The sequence below is a fragment of the Clarias gariepinus genome, chromosome 8, assembly GCF_024256425.1.
Source record: "Clarias gariepinus isolate MV-2021 ecotype Netherlands chromosome 8, CGAR_prim_01v2, whole genome shotgun sequence".
NCBI lineage: Eukaryota > Metazoa > Chordata > Actinopteri > Siluriformes > Clariidae > Clarias > Clarias gariepinus.
Window position 1 is genome coordinate 17701533 of NC_071107.1, and position 25813 is coordinate 17727345.

At 36.6% G+C, this 25813-nt stretch overlaps 3 protein-coding genes across 4 annotated transcripts; 2 read left to right on the plus strand and 1 right to left on the minus strand.

Annotated features, from left to right (window-relative positions):
* rassf4a (Ras association domain family member 4a) lies at window positions 1-25813 on the minus strand. 2 transcript variants are annotated; one of them, XM_053502576.1, is made up of 11 exons: window positions 25684-25813; window positions 14862-14944; window positions 14650-14725; window positions 5530-5678; window positions 4321-4397; window positions 3758-3924; window positions 2943-3044; window positions 2776-2827; window positions 2549-2670; window positions 556-653; window positions 1-416 (listed from the first exon to the last, which is right to left on the minus strand). In XM_053502576.1, exons 2-11 carry the CDS (start codon window positions 14915-14917, stop codon window positions 347-349), a joined length of 969 nt encoding a protein of 322 aa, XP_053358551.1. In that variant the 5' UTR covers window positions 14918-14944; window positions 25684-25813; the 3' UTR covers window positions 1-346. The 2 variants fall into 2 exon arrangements, with proteins under 2 accessions (XP_053358551.1, XP_053358552.1); XM_053502577.1 differs by having other exon boundaries at window positions 25679-25813.
* Window positions 16739-17963, plus strand: LOC128529196 (uncharacterized). The gene is made up of 4 exons (XM_053502578.1): window positions 16739-16828; window positions 17002-17131; window positions 17244-17327; window positions 17616-17963. Exons 1-4 carry the CDS (start codon window positions 16765-16767, stop codon window positions 17704-17706), a joined length of 369 nt encoding a protein of 122 aa, XP_053358553.1. The 5' UTR covers window positions 16739-16764; the 3' UTR covers window positions 17707-17963.
* Window positions 18189-22778, plus strand: cxcl18a.1 (chemokine (C-X-C motif) ligand 18a, duplicate 1). The gene is made up of 5 exons (XM_053502579.1): window positions 18189-18334; window positions 18543-18821; window positions 18914-19043; window positions 19740-19817; window positions 22123-22778. The coding sequence occupies exons 2-5, from the start codon at window positions 18752-18754 to the stop codon at window positions 22205-22207; spliced, it is 363 nt and encodes a 120-aa protein (XP_053358554.1). The 5' UTR covers window positions 18189-18334; window positions 18543-18751; the 3' UTR covers window positions 22208-22778.

Genomic DNA, 25813 nt, shown 5'->3' on the forward strand with positions numbered 1-25813 from the left:
TCATGTGTATAAAAGTTTTATTATATATTCTTAAAAAAACAACAATAATAGTGTACTATGTTCAGTGTAAAATCATGATATGTTGTTCAAAAAGTCACTAAATCTTACAAAAAAAATCTAAAGTAAACAAACGGAAAAAAAAAACATAATTTTAAAAATACTTAAGTGCTTTATAAGTTATTTTAACAGTAGCATCTGGTATTGTTGTCATACCTGGTATTGGTATTATGTCATACCTGAGTATTCTATATGAAATCAGAGCCTGGTACTTGCAAACACTAAAAACAGTATAAAGCTTATTGCATCTAGTATGTTCTCTGTCAAAACAAGTAAAAAACTAAGCTCATCACACACAGTCAGTACTTTCAGAAACATCCTTTAGCTGCTGTAGGATCATTGATTTCAGTGCACTGTACCTATTAAAGAAAAAAAATGTTTGAATTAGTGAACTAAATTTTATTTTATTTTAGTCTAGTCTCAGGGTTTACACAGGTCAAACATTCTTTTAAAAATAAATAATTATGTAACAGTAATAAGATTTGTGATAAAACATACTTTTCTGTAAGTTTTGAGATCTCCCTCTCCTCTTCTTCCATCAGTTTTGTGACAAAGCTGTTCAACACTGGCATCTCAAACTTAATGTACTGTGCAACCTAAAAAACACAAAAACAACATTATTTCGTATTGTGGGGGTAACATCCTGCATTTCAAGTAATCGACCTATCACATAGTTTAATCTTGAGTTTGGACAACTTTTACATTTACCTATAAAAGAGTGGCAGCCTGGGAAAGCTAGCCATGGTTGTTGTTAAAAAAAAAAAAAAAAAAAAAAAAACAATTTCCTTTTACATACAGTACAGTTCTGGGATCTATAGGCTGCTTTTTTTCATTGTTTCGTGATGGTGTGCAGACATTTAGACAGCTTGCACCTAACACAACAGAATTAATTTGGCTTATGGTCATTTGGCTATATGGCATGTAACTATCCATCAACTTGATCAAAGCTTGACATTAACGGTGTATAGAAATTGCAGTTGGAATCTTTAGGCAGACTGAAAACTAACTTCTTACTTAACACCACAAAGCCAAAGCCAGGTTAGAAAGAAACTTAAATTAAAACAGTTTTTCATTTTGGTAAAACAATACTTACAGTCCACTTTATGAGAAACATCTGTATGTGCGCACATTCATGCCGTTATCCAATCACCAATAAATGTGCGAGAATGAGAGACAGTTCTGTTAGTGGCTTTCACTTTTGGATGGTCACCCAAGAACATGAGTCTGACTAACCCAAACTGGACAAATGAAGATTTATTAATTCTTCAGCTGTTCAGTTTCGGTTTGTGTGTGTGCCTATTTTGTGCCCATTCTAGCACTAGATACTTATTTTTGCCAAATGCTGTAAAATGCAAGTTTCATTCCTGTTCCAAGGTGTTTTTCTGCTCAGCACAGTTGTAAAGAGGTCTTATCGGAGTTACTATTGTATATACTGCCCATCATTATTTTGCTCATTGGACCATTCTGACTAAACTTTTGATAATGTTGTGTAAATATCCCAGGAGATAGCAGTTACAGAAATACACAAACCAGCCCATACGACACCCACAACCAAGATGATGCCACATTATTGGCTGATTAAAGATTTGAATGAATGTGGAGGTTTTCCTAATAAAATGTATTTATTTTTGACATGCCAACATGACTCACTCAAAAGATGCCCAGAATATTTAGTAATAACTCTCGATAACACTAAGCAATCTGAATTAAACAATGTAGCAGGGCGCCCTTGCGCTAGACAGCCATCGCACCGGTCACCAATTTGTTTAAGCGATGTCAGAATAAATCTAAGAAAAAACTTCCCTGATGTGAATAGTTTTCCTGATGTGCACTCAAAGAATGTTATTCAGAGGATGGTATGGGAACTGGAAATGACGGGATCATCGATCCCTTCTCCTGGCGGAGGCCGTCCATAAATGTCGCAGGACACAATCAGGGACGTGCAACGTGTCTCCATCAGTCGCCTATAAAATCTCTGAGATGCTTAACACAGGAGACTGGAAGCTCTTATTCAACATGTAAAAGTGCTGCAAAAAGGACAAAACTGCATGCATATCGTGTCACCATCATTCAGGAGCTCAAAGCAGTCAGATACTTTTACTGGTTCCATGCGTTTAAGAGTGACAATATTCTTGCTGATATTTTCAGGAACATGGAGTACTGCGTAAAAATGTGTATGACAGGAAAAGGAGATCACTTCCAGGATTACATGCAGTATAATGCAATCGATTGCATATACGTCAAGGTAGCAAATTTTTTGGGGTTCAGATTGCTTAACCATAGCGTTAAGCAGAGAGTTAATACAGAATATTTGGGGCCTCTTTCGAGTGAATCACTCTGTACATTATTAACAGTGAAATCACATACTCCTGTCAATTTGGTAGTGTTTTTTTTTCTTTCTTTCGGATTTCAGCTACAGCAACACATATACATATAACTAGGACTATTAGACTGGATACATGTGTTTAAGGATACAGGCAGAAAGACTCACATCATAAGTAACCTCTTCACCCAGATCCTTTTCCATGATAAAAAGTTTGGCAATTTTTTCACATGGACCATGTAGCACACGGGACACCAAGGGATACTCAGAGTCTTTAATCTTTGTCCTTTCTGTATTGGAAATAATATTACAAATATTACACATAAATACACACCAGGCTGGCAGTGATTGGAAATAAAAAAGACAAGGAAAAAGCAATAAAAGGTAAACGTTACCCCCTGATTGATGTACAAAATAAAGCGCAAATTCATCTGCTTTATTTTCCACCTGCAGATAGACAGTATGATAAACGGTATAGCTTCAGGATTGAAGAAATGTAAGGTTTACTCATGTAAGACTCACATTTGTGAAATATGCTTAAAATCTTTACAAAATGACATACCCGAAATTTATTCAGCAGCAGAGTCAGCACTTGTTGTGCCGTCATTGAACTGCTCACACGAACATTAGTTACTGACGCGTAAGCTGGGGTGAAGATCGATGTCTGAAAATACAGAACAATTACTGTATCCACTGAAAGATAAAGAACTTATAATAAATAAAACAACTTACAAACTTAGTCAGTATAAGAAAATACAAGGACAGTACGTTTTCCTACTTTTTTACTTCAAAGTGCATATCTTTTAAAAAAATGAATGATAATATATGGGTATTCATGTAAAACTCTGCTTCAAGTCCTGTTTACTTTCATGCGGTCAAAGACAGTATACCCATCCACCCTCACTATCATCATCCACTCCCAAGACAAATCGTTTAAATACACAGCTTCCCGTCCATTTTCTTCACATCTGCAGAAAGACCTTTCTGACCAGGCTGATCCCTAACCTTGAAGAGTGCTGATGAGAAAAGCAGGTGACGGGGCTTTGTGGAGAGCGTGCTGCTGCCAGGGGAACGCCTGCACAGGAAAGCACTCCCTTTCAACACCTGCACCCATCCATTACAGCTCAGTGACTCAAAGGACACTCGCACAACCAACACTTCCTGTTAGACATGCTGCTACAGTGATTACCGAGAGCTTCAGGGCTCTTTGCCAGCCACGGGACGTGATCATTCCTTACAAACGCTATTGTGCTCATCTTTACTGATGTTCCTGAAGACACCCATTATGCTTTAAGTTTCTTTTCTTTTAGAAGCAGCATTTTAACAGGTTTCCAGGACAGGATGTGAAATTGAAAAATGTTTAAGATAACATTTCACCTTGTGATTGTAAAAGTGCCCGTTGATGGAGAAGCGATGCCTTTTAACCCTTTGTAAGTCTCCCGATGATCGCTGCTTGGACCTTCTTTGGACGTTCATGAAGCTGGCATCACTTCTCGTTCTTGGAAGTTGAGGAGTTTCATCTTCTGAACTAAGACCATCGATACCTAAAGGAGATGGGACAAATCCGACGAACTCACAAGATTAATATAGCACTCTTACACTTTAAAAAATCATGATATTTAACAATGGAACAGTGGCTAGCATGTGTATGAGATGGAAATGCTCGGTCATAGAAAAATGGTTTGAGAAAAACAATGTGGCTAAAAATAAGCAATACAAAAATACAACCTATACACAATTTCTGCCAGTGAGTCACGTACACAATTACTCCAGTAAGAGAAATTACACGACACACAGTTTTTAATTATGTGAGCTTAATACAAACATATTTACAACAATAAAACTTTCACAGTAATTTCATTTGTCTGTCATGGACTAGCACAGAGAAAGAAAAAAAACTAAAAAAAACAACAAAAGCTTGAGACTATTTTAGGACTCACTGTTTTTCGCCTGGACAGCAACTTCATTGTTGTTTGACTCAAATGACAACCGGATGGGACTCTGTTGATTTTCATTCCTGTCGACAAAGATAGCACAAAAGATTTAGTGCACATTGATTGAAAAATATCATTTATGTCTGTTTAAAATGTGGAAATTTTTAAACCGTTATTTTCGTGATGTTTTTTCACAAATTTACTTGGTTCTATTCCCAAAATGTAAACTAATAAAGTAGCATAATTTAAACCACTTGGCAGTAACTACTGATGATGCATACAGAACCAAATGCTCGTGCTTATATCCCATAATGCAAAAAACCCCAAATGGTTTACCAAGAGGTGTGCAGTATAAAATGTCAGTATACAAAACTCTAATGATTACATAGCCTGCTGTTCGGATCCTGCTGTCCAGTCTCTCTCTCGCTCTCTCACAAGAACACAGAGCTAAATGGGAAAATTCACCATCAGGATGAATGATTGTTCTGTTTTGGTAGACTTTACTAGCAAATGACTTTAAAACATTTTTTCCATATTTTCTTAAAACATCTGCTTCTGCATGGTCCAACTTTACTTACCCTTAAACATCCTCCTTGTTCCATAACTCCGGCCCGCATGACTGTTTTGTTGCAGCGTCATGCACATTGTCTTACGTTCTCTCTAATTCATGTTTGTTAGACTCTTATAAATATGAATAGTGACACCTTATTTTTGTGTATGATTAAACTTAATGCAAATAATTGAACATATGCTTGTTCAGTCTTGTGATGCCGGAACTAAAAAAGTTTGGATATCACTGCCATCGCTTTAGTTCGATCCCTTAAAGATTTGAATCTGTACACATCAATACAATACATAGAAAACATCATGTCTAGATGCAGGATTGTCAGCAACCAATGACAGGGTCACTAAATTGTGGCTTATGAAAGCTCAATGTTTACTTGACCAAGGAGAATGCTACACATACTGTATGACAAACGACACAACATGTTTCTACTCAGCAAAAATCACCAACAGTGTAGGTCATTAAATATCTTTTAAAAAAATTATGCTTTACATTTATAGGTTAAGGGCCTTGCTCAAAAGACCAACAACATCTGTCCTGGGCATTAAGCTAAATAATGCACTCATATGATGAACATACTGTAATAAAGCTTTGAGCTTTATTTTCATGAAAGTAAAAGCTAGTAGTGGGTGTAGCTCAGTCCCACCCACCTGTGGTCTCTCCCTGGGCTCTCTGGCCGCCATAATCCTGCACTGGCGAAGTGAAAGCGCTCATGGTCGTCCTGCATCTGCAATCTGATTGGCCGCCGCAGACCCCAGGAGATGTTGAGTAAACCCTCCATAATCAACTCACCCCTCTCCTGCAAGGAGAGAAGAAATAATAATAATAATTGTGAATTCTTCTATTGGACAGAGGAAATCCTGCTGGCTCATGTCCAGCCCAGCTCTGTTTCAAGTCTACGTGCTCGAAAGCAGTCAAAGGCACAAAGTTCCTCTTCTGAGACTCTTGAGCAGTGGAAAGTCACATTGGGAGGTGTCCGCTTCACACAATCTACCTTAGGTCATGTCTTGGAAAGTTGCACTGAATCACGACCGAGTAGTGTATTAAGTCACGTCCACATTTTTGTGTATGTGTCAAAACGTGCAATGCACATGGCCGATATTCTTAACTCAAGTCTAGATTAATTTAATTTATTAGTAAGTACCAGCAATAAAAAAATTTTTTTAGCCAAAATATATTTTTAACTCTTAAAACGCAGTACTTTTATTGCTTAAAACCATTTATTGCAGTACTGTACCATGTTTAAATACATGTAGGGTTTCGCAATATAGAGAGGATTCCTTTTTTTTACCCCCACCTAGTTGTGCTGAAATTTATTTTATTTTATTTAAATTAAATGAATGAGCTGGAAAACTATAAAGATGGATCATACAGGCAAAGCGCATATCACAGATGCAACCAGAATCAACCATGTGATCACGTGTATGTTTGACTTTTTTTGCAACTTTTTGGGAGCAGTAGAATTTACATGGTTTAAAAGTAATAAGTTTCGTTCTACAGTACGTGATGTATTAGAAAACACATTCTGATGTCTGAAATCTCCCCTGTTAAGCACACACCGACAGGACTTCTATATACAGTAAACATTATTATTAATATGATTATTATTATTTTTATTTTTTAATCATTAATTGACCAATGTGTTTCTGGCACAGATCCATGCTGCTTGTGTTTTAAGAGCTCATATGTCTATAGTACTGTACTGTGCAAAAGTCTTAGGCACCATATTATCTGTAGTAATGTTATATATGTTTATCAAGTCTGTATTATTATGTACAGAACCAACCATTTACTACTTCCAAACATACAAAAAGAATTATGATAATAATCATAAAGAAATAAAATTACTGAATAATATTTGAATGTTTGTAAAGAAAGCAACGTATTACACAACATACAAGTTTTTAGATGGAACAAGAGAAAAACACTGAATGTAGGCTCCTGGACTTTTTAAGGGACCAAGTGTGACAAAGTTACCAGAACTCCAAAAGTAAAACAGCTGGATGTTTTAATGTTTCTGGTAAGAGTTTATCTGGTAAATGTGTTTGGCACTCTTTTCCTGGAATCCCCTTTAAAAATCTGCAGGGACAAATATTTTCTCTTAAAATACCCAGACTGCATAGCTTCTTATTTCAAGCTCTCCACCACTGAATGCCGACTGCAATAGTTTCAGAGGCCATGTACGATCACAAATTGCTGTATAGCAGCTGAAGGCAAACGTGTCATGTGAACACATGTCTAATCCTTTCAGGATCTAGTTGGATAATCCTCCTTCAATCCCGTGTGAGAACTGTACATCACATGGTCAAAAAGACAGGAGATTACTCTGAATGGCAAATATAGCTGTCTTAATACATCAGTGTCCTAATTTCTACCTAGCAACATACGGTTTTATTTAAATTTATATTTTCACTTTTGCTTAATGAACATTCAATTAGGTTTAAATGTCAGGTTCAGCAAATCAATGTAACTATTCAGACGTACTGTAACTCACCAAATAAACAGTTCACTTAGTTTAATCTTGGTGCAGAAGTCGTCTTGCCAAGGCATTAGAAGTATTAGAAGGCAGCTTTCCAAGTTCTGACCCTGGAGTGAATTAGTAACTACTAGTACACTGAGTTCAGGATTATTGCCTTTTTTAAACAAACAGCTGACAAGATTTACAGCCATTAAACTGATCTTTAGTAGAAATGATTTAATTTACTGTAAATAATAACTTACAGTAGTTATACCTCGTTTCCCAACAATAATGTAGCATTTAATTGCATTTGTATTTTATGAGTATTAATGTTTCTTTATACAACCTCTTAACTGGCCCTCATACGGACCCGGTTCCATCAAGTGCACTTCCAGTATGTTGTACAGAAAATTTAAATCTCAGGATACAGTATGATCCCTGTACACCATGATGTTATTCACACCAGTTACAAAAGTTTCAATTTGTGACCAAATGAGTTCATACTGGCAAACCCCACTATTTTTCTGCATGAGGACTAAAGTAGGAGGAAACAGTGACTGATGATTTATCTATAGTGATTTCATAAAACCAAGGGTGTTTTTTGCATTTAGACCATACACTAATCTTTTTTTGCTCAGTTACTTATCTCTTATAGCTTTGCACACAAATCTCTGCATACATTAAATCAAAGGTTTATCAGTTTCTTTGACCCCATCAATCATGGTTTATAATATGGGAATTACTTTATCATTGTACACATTTAAGCATAACAGTGACATGTAAAATACTGTAATACACACACACATATATATAATATATAAATTCTCAACCTGTTCAAACCTTAATTCAACCTTCATACAAATGTTTCACAAAAAAATGATTTCTGCAAAATTATATGAATTTGCAATGTAGAAAGTCCTCAGCATGCATACAGTAAGTGTGGACACAACATTTACTTTTTATTTTCACTAAGAACCTAAACCTGTAATTTTATTATATGTTTAGTTATGTGAAAAGGGCAAATGCTGCATTACGTTTCCCTTAAACATTTGTCAGTCCTGGAATAATCCTTCAGCACACTAACAATAAAACAGATGACTCAAAAGCTGAAGCCTTCCAAAAATCATTCCCACATGTATCCCTAAGGCCCTGTAAGTGTATAAGAGGGTGAAGTAGTTGATGTACTGCTGGCAACAGACTGAGCGAGGGCAAGTGTGTGTGTGTGTGCGTGCGTATTCTCCTGTGTGAGCTAGGTGGAGGGCTGATTGCTCCCAGGGCTTCATTGTGTCTGAAACATAAACAATCAGGGCAGCTGCAGCAGTGAAGCATGGTCATCTGCCACGCCACAGCTTCCTCCACCCTCCCAGCTCAGCACACACACACTTCCTCCAGAGAGAGCGAGGTCAGTGCATGGCTATATTTAGTGCCGAGCCTTGGCTTACACCCCACACTGGTATAAAAGGGTTGTGCCTGTTGAGCAGATCAAACCCAGCTCACAGACTCACAGGCAAGCAGCCGCTCCCTGAAACAGAGCAGTATCAGGACTACATTGTATTTCACAAGACTCGAGCATTGATTTACTACAGGTGAGTACTTGCTTTGATTTGGGAATACTATTATGTACCAGAAATGTTATGGTACATAAATAGAGTTTAACAAAGCTTGTTTTTTATTACGATTTAAAAAAAAAATGCAAACTAACACTTGGATGATTTGTCTGCAGCATGAAGCCGAGAAGACTGCTGTTATCCGTGGCTCCTTTGCCCACAATAACAGAAACGCACGAGGATGCCTCACAGACGGGATGCTCCTCGCAGTCTATGGAGGAATACGTCGACTCTATTAAAAAGCTGGCCCAGCCTGCATTCGGTCCTGTCCGGGTTGCGCGGACTCTGAGGCCTCGTCTCTTTTCCAAGCCTCTGGACAAACACTTGGCAAGCAGCAGCCCGCTTCACTGTTCCTACAGGACCCCACGGTCACGTGTAAGCGAGCTCACACAGAGTTTCAGCAGCCACAGAGACCCCGTGGACTGGCTCTTCGCACAGACACAGTTACCTGCACCTCGAGATGAGGTGCGCAGGACTGACAGTGCCCCAGCTGCCCTGAGGTTACTGTAATACACTACACACCACAGACAGGTGTTTCACTGGACTGAGAAACGATACACTGGAGGATGTTGGACGTGGAATATTAGCTTAAGTTATTAGTGTGTGTGTGTGTGTGTGTGTGTGTGTTTTGTATTTAAGTTTGAATTATGTGTTTTAAATAAAATGTAAAATTTCTAAAGTGTGGTCATCTTTAGGCTATTTTTTTTTTTCAATGCATTATGACGATCGTTTAAAGAAATCAACATCATACAAACAGGAAGTAACAGCACACACTAAAAACAGTCAGAGGGTGTTGTACTGTAGGGCCAAAGGAACATTTTGAAAACAATAACATGCAGCAACCTATTTCTCCAATTCTTTAAGGGTCATCAACCATTTATTCAATTATTAATAATTTTAATTTACCAACTTATTTATTATAATGAGGACACTGGTTATTATGAAGCTCTATCATCTCATATGAATCTCACATTAAAATGCTATAAAAAGTACCAATGTCTTGTCAGGGTGGAACCATTAAAGATAAATCTTCTGTACCTAAAGTTTTTCTTTCTTTAGCCCAAAAAAGGGCCTTTAAAACACATTTTAGAATTAAAGCCCCATGGGTGTACCTAAAAAAAGTTTGAAATGCTTTATTTTTCCAGGAAAAAAAATTCTTGATACAGAGTGGTACCTTAATTATGTGTATTTTATGTTAAAATTAACGCCTGATTAGCTCCACAGATCTGTTATTGCACATGAATGTAAAATTTATTTAGCAATTACATTTTCAAAATCCAACTCTCCAACACTGAATCCCTTAATCCAACCACTAAATCAATCAACACTGAATTAATTTATACATAATAGTTTACACAAGCTGGAAGTAATACACGTTTTCTGTAGATAAAACAAAATGTCTTTTATAAACAACCATCAAAGCGCCTTATACTTGATATACCACACTGATAAGGGTATACTTATATACCATATATGGTTGTACAATAGAAAGAAAATAATAGAATTTACATCATATTCTAAATGATATTCAACATTTTTTTTAAACACTGCATTTGTGGAACCCTTGTTTCAGCTTTTATAATAGGGTACCACCCTAGTTGGATAGGGTGTGTAATGAAATAAATAAATTAAAAAAAAAAAAAAAAATATATATATATATATATATATATATATATATATATATATATATATATATATATATATATATATATTACATTACATGTATGCACACAGTATACAGTATACACAGACGGACAGACATACGTATATACAGTACACATACAGACACACACCCCTTATCCATATATTACCATACACACATACATAACCAACAAAATCAATAATATCTTGCTTTATTATCATGCCTAAATATGTCTTTTCATTATAATAAATTCAAGAGTTATTGATTTTAAAGCACTTCGTTGTTTCTACACAATCAATCTAAAAGTGCACCCTGGGCAACAAGAAATGCCTCAGTCACTGTGACTCACGTAAGATTATTAACATTCAACTGCCTCCCTCTGCTGGTTAAAATCCCACACTGTAGAATGTTTTTAAAATGAACAAAATTCAGTTTGAGACTATAACACATGATCATTGCCATGGACTACTATATAGTAAATCTAACTTTGGCCAGGCACATTTCTGGTAGATTTGAGATATTATCCACCCCATCATCATCTTTCCCTCTTCCAATATTTGCAACATACACTCACTAAACAATTTATTAAGACTGCTGCATTAATAGGGGTTAGGGTCAAATTTTTCTCTCAAAACAGCATCAATTCTTCTGGGCATGGATTCCCCAAGATGTTAAAGACATACCTTACAGATTTTGGTCCATCATGAAACAAGTTTCGTATGTTTTTTCAGATGTACTGTACTTTTCATGCTGTAACTCTCCTGTTCTACCCCATCCCAAATCCTGTTCGAGCCGTTTTAATGGATTCAGATCCGGTGATAAGAAGGCCACAGACGAACACTGAACTCATTGTCATGTACATAAAACCAGTTTACGATGACTTTTGCTTTGTGGCATGCTTTGTATCATGCTGGAAAAAGCCATTCGAAGAGAAGTAAATTATGACCATGACGAGATGCATATAGTCAGTAACAATACGCAAATATAGTGTAAATCAAGTTAAAAATACCCAAGGTATGAAAATAAAAACATTGCACACCATTACACTACCTGCACCAGCCTATACTGTTAGCAGGTTGAGTTCATGGGTTTATGCTGCTGGCATCAAATTCTTACACTGTGTGCCTCAGCAGTAACGGTCATTTACCAGACCAGGCTTAGTTTGTGAATTCAGTCTGGCAACTGCCATCCTGCCGCAGGCATCACAGATACAGTATCACAATCTCCTATTACTGATGGTTGACATAAACATCAAAAGCTGCGGTCCTGTATGCATGATTTCATGCACTGCACTGTGGCCACATGATTGACTAATTAGATAAAAGCATGAAATGTTCTGCTGTATGGGCGTTCATTAGAAAATTAACATAAAACAAACCTTACAATAGAAATGGCTCTATATGTTAGGACTCATTGACTGCGTCATGTTGAATAAATGTATTGAATATAAATACAATTATTTGTTATGAAACAAGTTCTTTGTGACTGGTTAAGACTAAAACCGGCTTAATCTGGCAATCCCAAGATTGAAAGATGGGAAACGTGACTCCTGCCCCAATGGTTTCTCTAGCATGTTGCAGTTAATACTTCTGACCATCAGAAGCAATAATAACTGTATGGAAGCTAAGTGGGGCACTTTCCTTATTCCCAATGATCATGCATCATCTAATAAAGTAAAAATAATCAAAGGATCCCTACTATACCCAACTATTACCACCTGGATTTAACAAATCAAATAGGTGAGTCTTCCATTGTATAATCACTGCAATGATCAACATGGTTTAGCTGGCATGAAGTTATTTAACCCTTACCAATAAAGTGAGGAGCTTCTTGCAGTATTTCTTAAACAACCATGTCTGAAGGCATATCCTGTGGTCATGGCACAGATGTTACTCTGTTTCAGAAGCGTCAAATTATTTTCCAGAATCAAGCAAAGAATACACACTAAGGAGATTGCTGAAACAACTAAAATTGGGTTAGTAACTGTAAAATACATTAAAAGCTGGAAGATAGCTCTTCAAGATAGAAATGTGGTCAGAAAACCAAACTAACTGAGTGTGATTCACAGATCATCATTTTCACACATGGCTTGGCCAACACAGAGTTCAGACCTTAATCACATTGAGAATCTTTGGAATGAAGACTTTACTCAGCAGTCCTAACTATCCCATCAACACTTGGAAATTAGGCTTACTGAAACAATGATACTGTGTATGTCTGCCGTAATCAAAGAAAAATGCGTCTCAATGAAATAGTAGAGCTTTTTTTTTTCGGTTGGGTAGGGTAGAATTCAGTCAGTCATGTGGCAACAGCACAATTAATAATAATGATAATAATAAATAAATAAAAAAATGAACAGGAATCTGAAGCTATTATTGAGCACAAAGTCAGATTCTCGTTTTTGGCCGACTGGTGCCAGACAGGCTTGTTTGAGGATTTCTTAAATGCTGATCTCCTGGTATTATAACTGCTGATCTAGGATTTTCACGAAAGAAAAATTTCTAGCATTTACTCAAAATAGTGCGATGAAGAGAAACCATTCCCACAGAGTGGCATTTTTTCTAACAGAAAGCTTTTTGATATGAGAGGTCAGTGGATTGTTTGGGCCAGACCGGTCCAAACTGACAAAAAACTACAGTAGCTCAGATAATTTGTGGTTTTAATTAGATCTGCACCAGTAGGCCATTGGAAAGACTGGAAATGGCAGCAGTGTCGGTATGGTCTGTAAATTCTGGCTCTGAAAGTCCCTCACATTTCCCCTACCTCATCTGCGTCGTTTTCACCACCTTAGTTCATAACTGTTCCCGAATGGATTTAAACATAGCTATGTTTTTTAAAAAATTGACAAAGGAGTTCTATTTATAAGCATAACCACAATATCATTTCCACCTTCTTTTCCTCCCGCAGAAAAACAGGAAACCTTGCTTCTATTCACACACAGGATTCCAAAGATCCTCATGGCTTATTTATTCAATACCTCTGCTCATCAACATGTCGAAACCTGTAGTGTAAAATAATTCATATTCAGCTGTCGAGGCATGCACTCAGTACATGGGAACCTGTAAACTGATCACATGCTTATGGAGTGTGTAGGTATGGCTATAATGAATTCATTCATCACCTGCGCTGCCTTTTTTTATTTTATTTATTGATGCAATTGATGCATAACTTCTACAGTAGGTACTTAAATGTAATATCATGCTGCTTCAATGTTCTTTACCATTAAGTAAGAGTCTTGAGTATATTCCGTAACCAGACTACAACTGAGTAAAAAAAGATGAATGTACAGTGACATGTTTACTTTGGACCGGGTCTCATAAGAAGAAAGCATTTGTGATGAGCTTTTTGGGGGGGAAAAACAGAACTATTGGATTCATCACTCCCACACACACCCACACACACAACTGGCAGAAAAATAATTAAAAAAAAAAAAAAAACAGCATCCATGAACTTAAAGCCTCACCCTTGGATTGTTTACTTCATCTGACTCACATCCTGCTCAAGCAAAACTCCAGTCTGAATCTGTCATTATGCAACATCACCGCAGCAAACCGCTTACAAACATTTGGCCTTGATCACTATTACTCGCTTCATCATTATACTACTTGAACGCTCATCATAATACTTTCTGAATTGAATTTCAGTTCACTTAAAGTTATCAAATGCAAACATTAGTTTGAGGTCAGTGGAAAAACACTTTGAGTAGCTCACTGGAACCCATATGGCTTCCCTCCAAAAGTGGCTCTGCACGCTGGGAAATTCCTACAGGCCTGACCTAATAGAGCAAATCGAAAACACAACTCAGTTTTGTCTCTACTGCCCACAAATGATAAGTGAAACCAACAACCCTGGGCTAAAAACACCCAGCATGGTGTCGTTGTGATAAGTGGTATATGTGTAGCGTACTGTATATAATGGGGAAAGCAGTACGCTGAACTGCTTCCTGAAACTTGTCACAGATAACCATTCATTGATGGTTTACACTTCGCAGTCACACATCCAAGAGAGTAAACATTACCTTGATACTTCAGTTGAACTTTCTGTATTAGAGTTGTGCACATACCTCTCGGAGACGAAGCTGAAAACTCTTTCCGTCATGGTAGCAGTTGTAGGTCTTCAAAAGTGACAACAGCTCTGACCTTGAATGAGGATATAAAAATACATTTTATATACTGTATATATTATATATAAAAATTTTAAACCACACACACACACACACACACACACAACAATTAGGGGTCTGAATCGTGGAAATCAGCTGAGAGTTGAACTCACTTTGAGATGACTCTCTCTTCATTCACTCTGACAAAGGGGATCTGAGCAGGATTCATGATGGGAGATTTCCGTTATCCTCTCAGCTAGAAGGGATGATAGAGATCATTTAGCAGAGAAAGCACAAAGACAATAAGGTTTCATTTTTATTTGTTCAAAAACGGTTTCTTCAGAAGTTAGTTCAAGTGAAAGTAAATACCAGCGATCAGGTTGGGAAAAATATGAAGCATATGACCATTCAGAGATTATGCCGTTAGTTATGTCACAACAAGTGAACAGGCACTGGCATGTCTTGAAATCTTGATGTTTAGGCATATAAGATCACTCATCCAAATACTCAAAGATGTAGATAAACAGCACTTTGTCACAAGCCTGATGTTGTTAACTTTACACACACACAAACAGATTTCTCTTGCATCACACATACTTCTTGCTTACATACCAAGACACGAAGTGGAACACTCAAAATAAACTCTAAGAGAAATACACTATGGTTTATGTTGTCCGGTACAGAGTTCTTGTGAAGGTGACCGATACAAAACAGGTCCACTCCCCCCCCAAAAAAATGAATGATTATTGAATCTTCAATCATCATTAAACCAAACCACCTACTACTGCACAAAAGACGATTAACAGGTGTGTGAATATTTAATGCTTAGATACTTAAATACTGGAATACATAATACTGAGTAACAGTTTAACGGGCGCTTCAAAATGAGCTTTTGACCCATGACAATAAACAGAACAAAGAAGGAAACATTGAAATGATTGAAATGAGGCACAGGTATTGTACAGCTGTGCATTACAAAGGATACATTGAAAGATTTCATGCTAGAGAAGTGAGGAAGTGAAGGAAATAAATTAAATTGTTTAGCTTATTATTGGACTATTCATGTATTTGTTAAGAAAAAAATGCCTTTTATAAAACAGCCGGAGGTGTCGTGTGCTAGCAAGTGCCAAATGTGTTTAACATTAAGATACATGCAATCACTCTCTGTAGAGTAATTTTAACTTCTACAACACAGTTAACATTTAAGCTTCATTGCATTACATTAAAGCATTACATAAATATCAATTCCATAGTTACATCAGACAAGTAACAGTTGGCGTATTTAATTCTGGATTGTTAACAATAATGATTACAAATACTGATATGATTTAGAAGGGTTAAAATAAAGAGATATATAAAAAGATAAATGTAAATCATGCATCATGGACTTGGTGTTACTGTGCCCTTGCACCACCAGGGTCGTGGGTTTGATTTCCCATCCTGGGACTGTGCGTTTCTTTCCACAGTACAATAACATACAGATTAGATTAATGGGTATTCTCAAATTTGCCCGTTGTGTGTGTGTGTTTGTGCGTGTATGCACACGTATTGGAACACAGGTATAGAAGATAAATAAAAGAAAGAATGCATCTTAAACTTTTTCTTAAAATACATTCCTTATGATATTCCCAACTGTTATAACTAGAACCGAAATGTGTAACAAAGAAAGCCAGTACGGGAACAGGATGTTAAAAGTTATGTTTTTCCCCATAACATTAAAGTTTTGTTTTATATAATATTATTGAAAAATTTTGTCAAATATTTAATTCAGTCATTCTTACTTATTGGCACAAATTAAATAATTATTTGTTAAATAAAAATTATTAATAATTAAAGTAACAAAATAAATTTTTTCAGCTCTTATCTAGACTTAATCAAGTCATAAGCCTGGACCGTCAGGGCAAAAATAGAAGTTATCATATGCTTTTCCAAGGCTGCCTCAAGTCATCCCATTTCTAATAAATCCTTGTAGTTTAACTGAAGAGTAAAAGAATTTCCAGGGAGTGGCTGATGGCCTGGGAAACCCCATTTATAGCGTTTAAAAGCCACCCAGCTCAAAACCCTGGCAGTGTTACAATGAAGTTTACACTAGACACTTTCCCTGCTCTGCTGGTTCTGGGAATCTGCATTCACTTTGCAGGTGAGTAATAATGAATCACAGATCACAGAAAGATTACAGACCTTTAGAAATTTTGAATATTTTTTAAAAATATATTCTTTTGCAATATCTTTGCAAATATCTAACCGATTTAATACTCAGCTATTGTGTAAAAGACCAAATTCTGGTGTAAATATGGCCATTTCTTAATGCAGTTCACAATGCAGAGGGTCAACATATTCCAAACCGCTGTGCCTGTCTAAAATCCAGGAATGGACTCTTGGGACCATTTTCAGATTTTACTGTCACTTTAAAAAGATCTGGCTGTACACGAGACGAAATTATGTAAGTAATCCACTTGAGATTAGACCAAAGGTTGCTCAGCTTCCTTTATAGCACACCTCCGAGTCTTAAAATATGTTTTAAAATATGTTTCTTAAAATATTTCCAAACGTAGAGTGATGCTGCAGAAGGACACCCGAAAGGTGTGTTTAAGTCCTCATGGACCTCAGGGGAAAAGACTGCTGAAATGTTGGCACAGGTAAAAGGATGGCAACCACACACACACACACACACACACACATACACATACACATCCTAACACACAGTATATACACACATATACAAAAATAAATATTACATACATATTTATTTGATTCATGCTCCTTGAACTTTTCTACATTTTGTAGTATTATAACCTGAAGATTATATAACGTTAGAAATGTTTGAAAGTTAAGAAGATAAATCTTTATGCAAATATTGTACATTTGGTACTTAAATGCTTTTTTTAAGTTTGTTAAGTCAATAATTACCTGGTTCTCTTTTAAAGGAAACAGAAAGAGGGCAAAGACGTGAAGAAATGCATAAAAAGACTCCAACCACGGCAACGTACCAAATCAAAGATGACAAAAAGACAATGAGAGCAGCAGGATGATGGCAGCTATCTCACATAGTCCTGAACACACCACTGTGTAAATACTTTTACAAACTTTACAGAAAGGGCTGGCCCCAGTCATAGTTAGTTAAATTACAGCAAATGTAAAGAAGTCAGTGCTGGTTTAGGTAACGGTTAGAAAAGAAGTGAAAAGGATTTTGCACTATGTTTGTACAGATTTAAAAATAAATAAATAAAAATGTAATGTATATGTACAGTATTTTTTTTTATAATAAATTGTTAAAAATATGCACAAGAGTATGGTTTATTCGTTTTTACTTCATTATTATTGCATGAAAAACTCAACAGTGGATACAGACTAGGTTTAATGTTACAATATTTCAGTCAGAAGGTTTGGAATGAACTATTGGTTGTTAATTTATGTATGAATCTCCAGTTACAGCTTTATCAAGGTCACACTGGGGTCAAAGGCTATCACAAAGTACAATACATGCTGGATGGGACTTTAGTCCTTTGCAGGAAATCTCAGTTCACACATACGGGCAATTCAGCATAATGCCACCTACTGACATGATTTTGGGAAGACAAACAGGAAGAAAACAAGCAAAACACATGCTGAAACCTGGCTCCACAGTTCAATTTTCTATTACACAGTAATTTTATGATATTTTACTTTATTTTACTTATTATACTTAATTTGAAAGTATTTTTTACTTAAGTTATTAATGCACATTTTCAAAAATGCTTTAATATCTAGGTACATCTGACTCAATATGATATACTGCATATAAAATACAATGTAATTAAACTAATTCCTTTAAAATAAAACACCTTTACACTTGACATTTCTGTTTTGCCCAGGTAAGAATTTCCTTTTCAAGAATGACTACCTTTGATGGGTTAATAATTAACAAACAAGGAATTCAAGATTTCAGCTGCTCCAAGCCAATACTAGATATCATGTCACAGGCCAATTATGGGCAGGCCGGAAGAAAAGGAGAAAAACGTGAAGAAAAAGCTTGTATCTCCTCCAGCAAACTCAAACGCAGAGATTCTTCACTGCAACCAACATGGCTTTCAGCATCGTGAAAAAGACTTTGCCTCCACTGCTTGTTTTCCTTTGCTTAAACATCATCACAAGTAGAATGCTTAACATGCACTTCTATACACTTTTCAAATTTGGGCAAAAGTTTGGGTTATCCTTCTTCCCTTCAACTTCTTTTTGTTTCCAGACAAGACAGAAGCAGTAAACATTCGGGAGAAATGCATGTGCATCCAACAGACTGAAGCAGTATTATGGGGACGCGTGAAGGACTTCAGCGTGATTAATTCAGGACCTCATTGCAATAAAGATCAGATCATGTAAGTACACCTTTTCCATTGTTGAACATTTTCAATGAAACCAGTTTATTTGCCATTAAATACAGATCAGTTCTGGTTTATACTGGAGTTAATCGAATCAATTTGAATTTTTTGGAATCCAGTCAAATTAATTTGTAGCACTTTGAGATTTGCTTCATATATAAAGTGCATTATAAATAAAATGTATTATTATTATTATTATTAGACTGAAAGCGCATTCTCTTGAAATGCACACAAAAAGCTTGCACCATATTCTGGACTGAACAATAGCAACTGATTGAGCAGAGAAACACAAACCCTTACATTTGTGTTGCCATGCTTAATCATAACTTTCGTCCTTTTTTTCCCTCAAGCCTTTGGACTTAGAAACTTGCTTAATTGACTCTCAATGCCCGTCACTGGTTTAGTCGAAAGGAAAGTATTTGTCCTTAGGCTTAGCTTTAACACGAAAGAGCTGTTGAGACATGATTTGGTACAACAGTAATTTAGATCATGTCTGGACTGTGCAACTGTAAACAAAACTGTGACAAGTTCTAAAAGTCTTTTAAATGTTAAAAAAACATTTCACTCCTGCAAAAAGCTGGTAAAAGTGTTTAAAAACAGTTGTGTGTTACGCCTACAAACAACATAACCTTTGCCTTGTTTATTTATCACACACTGACTGCTTTGTTCTTCTCCTGATAATCTCATTCCTAGTATCAAAATGCAGAGTAAATCAGTTTGTCTGGCTCCGAACTCCAAACAAGGCAAGAAGCTGCAGAAATGTTGGAAGAGGTACGTAAGTGACTTATAAACTCTTTCAAGATAGTTTGATAAACAATGACATTCCAACTGATTTCTCAATGAATATGAATTAAATGGGTAGAAAGTAAGTACATCAAATGTGAAAATATGCAAGTGTTGTGTATCTTGTGTTAATAAAACTTTAGGCAAATAGGCAAAGTGTGCATGAAAAACATAAAATGTGAAAGTGTTCATACCCTGTATTATCATGTTTTTTTTAGATCAGAAACTCTGTGTGCAACTGTGCTAATGTCATTTTATAAGGTGTACCCATTAGACACAGTAGATATACTGTACCACAGACCCTGTATACATACATACTGTACATTTATATATATCAAATCATGTATCATACACACACACATATATACACACACACACACACACACGTATTTATTTGTGAATTACTGTATTAAGTATTTGATCAGTTGCTTATCAGCCAGATTTCTGACCCTCAAAGACCCTTTATTTTGCTTTTAAATAGTCCAGCTACACTCTGCTCATGATTCTAAATTAGTAGCACCTGTTTGAGGTTATTAGCGGTCAAAAAGACACCTGTGCACCCCACAATCAGCCAAAGTCTAAGTAGATACATGGGGTATCAATGATGCTAAGAATGGTAAAGAATTATCCCAGAACTACACGGGAGGAGCTGGTCAATGCCGTGAAGAGAGCGGGGACCATCGTTTCCAAGACTACTATCAGTAATACACTAAGACGTCATGGTTTAAAATCTTGCATCGCCGAGAAGGTTCCCCTGCTTAAGTCAGCCCATGTCCAGGCCCGACTGAAGTTTGCCAGGGACCATCTGGATGATCCAGAGGAGTCATGGGAGAAAGTCCTGTGGTCAGATGAGACCAAAGTAGAACTTTTTGGTCTTAACTCCATTCGCTGTGTTTGGAGGAAGAAAATTGATGAGTATCATCCCAATGATACCATACCTACAGTGAAGCATGGGGCTGGAAGCATCATGCTCTGGGGGTGTTTTTTTTGCACAGGGGACAGGACAACTGCAGTGTATTAAGGAGAGTATGAACAAGAGGCCATGTATTGTGACATATTGGGCAAAAACCTCCTTTCCTCAGTCAGAGCATTAAAGATGGGTCGTGGCTGGGTCTTTCAACATGACAACGACCCAAAGCACACAGCCAGGAAAACCAGGGAATGGCTCTATAAGGAGCACATGGACTATTTAAAAGCTAAATAACTGGTCTTTGAGGGTCCGAAATCTGGCTGATAAGCAAGTGATCAAATATATATATAAGTATATATAAGTTAGTAAGTATATACACATAATGTGTGTGTGTGTATATAAAAAAAATCTGATTTATATACACTAAATCATGTTACACACACACACACACACACACACACACACACACACACATATACATAATATATATATATATAATTTTTTTTTCTCCCCTACAGAAACAGCACAATTCCACTTTTATATATATACACACACACACACACACATAAGATGAATTATTTAGTTATAAATAAAATAATACTAGTCTCATAAGCAAATTAAACCAAATAAACTGACAGGTAGGTGCATCAACAAATTTATGTTTAATGAACACTGCCACCTTGTGTTAGAGTAAAAAACTGCATGCACCTGTTTCTCAAAAGTAGTGAACAAGTGATTATGCACCAGTCTCACTACAGGTTTATAAGACAGGGCAGTAAATACAAAGAGCATTGAACATGAACTAGACATAAAACAGTTTTGAATGGATTATATGGCATGGGTTAAAAAGGTTTAAACAAACTGTGCGGTTTAATTTCTACAGTTTTACAGCTGTGCCACCATCAGTACACTTTTATTACAGTAGTACACCATCAAGCAATTAAATTGGAAAAACAGCTGCAATTTACTGTTTATTGTGATATACATTTGCAATTGAGTAAAAGCAAAATTACAATGCAATGAATATTGAAATGAACAGCAAATTTGCAACAAAGGTATACCGATGCAAAGAAAATTGGCCTCTAAAAGCATTATAGAGCTACAGTAAATGGTTATGTTCATTACCTGGTTAAATGATGTTGGAAAGTAACGTCTTGTGATACTGCTTACTGATTTTTTTTATGTCCTCTTTAAAATAAAGTACTTGTGTGATTCAGTGCAGATAGAGGGTCTGCAGGGCTTGAATTAGAGTAATGGTACCTAAACTGTAACAAAAGTCAGGAGCCTGCATGACACTAAGGCTGAAAATGTATTCAGTGCTTTTGTTGCTTTGATCAGATTAATCCCTCATAATGAATTCATTTACCCTTTTAATTTCTTTAGGATTAACTTCAATAAAGGGAAGAAGAAGGCTTGCCTGCAGCAAAGAAAAGTCAAACGAAAACAAAAAAAGTCCAAAACGCCATAACTCTGTTAAAGTTATTTGACAGCTATATATAACGCACATGTAACCTTTTGGTTATTGATTTTTACGTACAAAAGAATTTTTGGTAGGTAATTTCCAGGAGTGTACTACAAAGAAGTGCTAATTTGAGGCCAAGCCCTTTGTTATTTCAGCAGTTCTACAGTATGTATTTTGAATATAGGTTTCACACCTAAATGGAAGGTATAAAAACTGTCAAAAAAGGCCCAATATGTATTGTTCTATGCGTGTACTAAAGAATAGTGCTGATGCAACTTTATTCGATAATTGCATTTTCAGCAATGCTTACATTATATTATATTATACTATAGTTAGACATTTTTTGTGTTCTAATAACTTACAGAAATAAAATGTGTAGCTTCAAATTACTCATGTATAATGTAAACCAAGCAAAGTTGCCTAGAACAAAATATGTTTGCTGCTTAGAATTAATTTAGTGACTTACTTAAGGACAAATTAATGGCTATTATAAAGTATAGCTGACAAGTTGCATGTTGCTAATTGCACTTCTATCATACAAGGCTGCATATACATTAATAAAACAATGATTTCTGTACTTTCCTTTGTCCTCTTTTAAAACACACTGTGATATTAAGTTTTTTTTTACATTACATATATACAATGTGAAAGAGGATTGTCAGGTAATTTCCCGATGCCATTGGTTCATACCAAGGTAAGACACTTTGAATAACGTAAATATCCTATGTGCAACTTTATTGTGGGACAACGCCTGTAAAGAGACAAATCCCTCATGTATATAGGGAATTTCACACTTTTCTTCAACATTTTGAAGAATCGATTGAATCAGTATTAAATTGACTATACCAGCCAGTTCTACAAGACTTTATTCATTATCTACACATGAACTGCAGAATATAGCAACCATACTGTACCTTGCACCGCTTATTACAGAGGAGAACAAATTCAGCAAGGTATCAGATCGGCATTGTAGCAAAAATTCGACTTGTTTGATACTTACAACCTGTTTTATAAAAAATATTACGAACATCCAAATTACGAACGGACTGCAGATCTACGAACATATGAACACACAATGCGAAAAATCGTGAAACTAGCTCATGTGTATTATGCAAAAAATTACAACTGCAATGATCCAGATACCAATATTTATAATTATATACAATATTTTCAGTATGTAAGTGAATGTATAAAATGTCCAAAATCCGGTATATTGTATATGTGTGTTGCGGGGTACAGGAGAAAAAACCGGTCTCACCGGTTTCAATAAATCAGTCCGGGAGCACAATGATAGAAAATGGCTATCCTGTAAAGCTGTCCTAATGACCTTATTTTCGCAAAGTTCATAGTCCAATACAGCTCTGAGACAAAATGGCGTCAATTCAAGCATGCAGTAAACACCATGTAGCGTTGTCTGCTCTGGACTGCCTTTAAACAAGGTAGTTGACCCCGCTGCGTCACTGGGATTCCCCTGGCGGTATACTCGCAAGAGTACAATACGGAACCAAAACAACAAATCTTTGTGCTTTTTTACATTTTTCATATGCTTTACATTGTATATATGTATCGAAAGTGTACATCATCCACATGGCGACAGGCACTGCAAATGACCACCAGACATTTCACGAGATTCTGCAGGGTCTGCAAGCTTCCGTGAGAACTTCCTCACTAAATTGAACATGAAAGATTATCACTTTGCCCGAACTGCAAAAACTCGTTGTGAATCCCAATAAACCATACTTTCTGCCATTGAACAAAACCGTGCTGACGCCGCGTTAGATAGGTGAGATAGGAGTGCAAGAATCACTTTGTTGGACTTAAGAACAAATCCGACTTACAAACATGCCTCCAGAACGAAACTCGTTCATGTGTCAGGGACTTACTGTAATACCTAAAAATACCACCTTGTGGTATTACACTGTGGCCAAATTATTAATACAATAACTTCTGACTGTTTCTGTGTTACAGTAAATAAATATATAAATTGGCGCGTTATGTTGACATGGGAGGGGAAACACTGAGTATGTAATGCATAATGCTGGATGTTTTCTGTATTGCTTTGCAAAACCTCATTGTGTGGTAATTTTGTAACAATAAAATGATTAGCCAAAATGTAAACTAACAATGGAGTGAAAATTGGCAGAAAAACATGCCAAAAGCAGAAAAACAAAAATACTTCATTCTGAATATCAATTTAATAGTTATTTATTCATGGAATGCATAATAAAAAACAATTATAATGAAATATTCTGATAAGCCCACCGTCTGTCTATGGCAATAAATTATTAAATATGGCAGGTTGCGCTGGAGAAAAGACAATAAATGACTGTCACATAAAATATGAACAAACCCATCTGTATCAGACACAAAGGAAGTTTCCAAAATAGCAAAAAAAAGAAGTAGAACGACGGGATTTGAATTTAAATCCGAGTTCAACCCAATTTGTAAACTAATTACTCTAATTCAGAAGCTGTGTCAGGAGAGCCAGGGGGATGGCAGATACTGCTACTTCCCCACAGCTTCAGAGTCTCTGTTTCTATCCTTCAAATCTCTTGTACACAGGTTTCCACTAGATGCTCTAGTTTCCTCACTCTGTCCAAAAACATGCATGTAGGTTGAATGGCTACACTAAATTGCCTTTAGGTGTGAATGTGTGAGGCTTAGCGTTTAGCACTGTCGCCATGCACCTCCAGGGTTGAGGGTTCAATTCCCGCCTTGGGCCTGTGTGCATGGAGATTGCATGTTCTCCTCCGTGCTTGGTGGGTTTCAACCAGGTTCTCCGGTTTCCTCCCACCGCTCATAGAGTGCGAGTGTACGTGTGTGCCCTGCAATGGATTGGCACCCTGTCTCTGGTGTACCCTTCCTTGTCTTCCAAGTCTTCTGGGATACGGCGCTATAGATTATGTGTGTGTGTATGGTATCCTATCCACCCTATATTCCTGTCTTTTGCCCGGAGTTCCTGGGACTGAATCATCTGGTTGAAGAGTTACTAAGGCTTAATGCATGACTTTAGAGGATATGTGCATGAGTCTGAGTCTGATCATGCAGCACAGTTCTCACCCACAGCATATATCCGTATATAGATTTAGTTAGTGGATATGATGTGTAAAGAGAAGCAGAACTTCTGCAAAATAGATCAGCTACAAAAAGTGACCACGTCAAGTTAATTTCCATAGCAGGAAAAAAAAAATCCCTTCTGATGTAACTGCCATGAACAGAGTAAGGCCTGGTCACAGACACGGAATACTACAGGTACAGTCTAACTCAATGTCCAGCAGTTATATAATATAGCTGAATACTTCCTTCATGAGTAAATCGGAATGCTTTTATTCAGTAGTTAACTCGGAGCGTTCACCTGCAGAGCTATTAAACAGTGAAAATACCACCAACCACCCGGTTATTCTCAAACTCACTACAGCGACAGGATTTCTCAATCAGAACAACATTTGTCAGAATATTCGCGATTTAAAAACATACCTTACCATCTCATTACACGTCCCCCCCTTTTCCACGGCCAACAAAGAAATCGCGTTAAGATGGATGTGTTTTTTTCTGCTTTCTTTATCTTCCAGTCTCTCTGTAGTCTACTTGACCGTCCAGGATCTGGGAGAC

Excerpts from the sequence above, each read along its gene's own strand:
- rassf4a (XM_053502576.1), bottom strand. The coding sequence starts at position 14,917 with ATGAATCCTGCTCAGATCCCCTTTGTCAGAGTGAATGAAGAGAGAGTC. Across the intron at positions 3,045-3,757 it reads GGCACTTTTACAATCACAAG|ACATCGATCTTCACCCCAGC; the intron begins GTGAAATGTTAT and ends CTGTATTTTCAG. Across the intron at positions 2,671-2,775 it reads TTTTGTACATCAATCAGGGG|AAAGGACAAAGATTAAAGAC; the intron begins GTAACGTTTACC and ends TTTCCAATACAG.
- LOC128529196 (XM_053502578.1), top strand. The coding sequence starts at position 16,765 with ATGAAGTTTACACTAGACACTTTCCCTGCTCTGCTGGTTCTGGGAATC. Across the intron at positions 16,829-17,001 it reads AATCTGCATTCACTTTGCAG|TTCACAATGCAGAGGGTCAA; the intron begins GTGAGTAATAAT and ends TTCTTAATGCAG. Across the intron at positions 17,132-17,243 it reads TGTACACGAGACGAAATTAT|AGTGATGCTGCAGAAGGACA; the intron begins GTAAGTAATCCA and ends TTCCAAACGTAG.
- cxcl18a.1 (XM_053502579.1), top strand. The coding sequence starts at position 18,752 with ATGGCTTTCAGCATCGTGAAAAAGACTTTGCCTCCACTGCTTGTTTTC. Across the intron at positions 18,822-18,913 it reads TTGCTTAAACATCATCACAA|ACAAGACAGAAGCAGTAAAC; the intron begins GTAGAATGCTTA and ends TTTTGTTTCCAG. Across the intron at positions 19,044-19,739 it reads TGCAATAAAGATCAGATCAT|TATCAAAATGCAGAGTAAAT; the intron begins GTAAGTACACCT and ends TCTCATTCCTAG.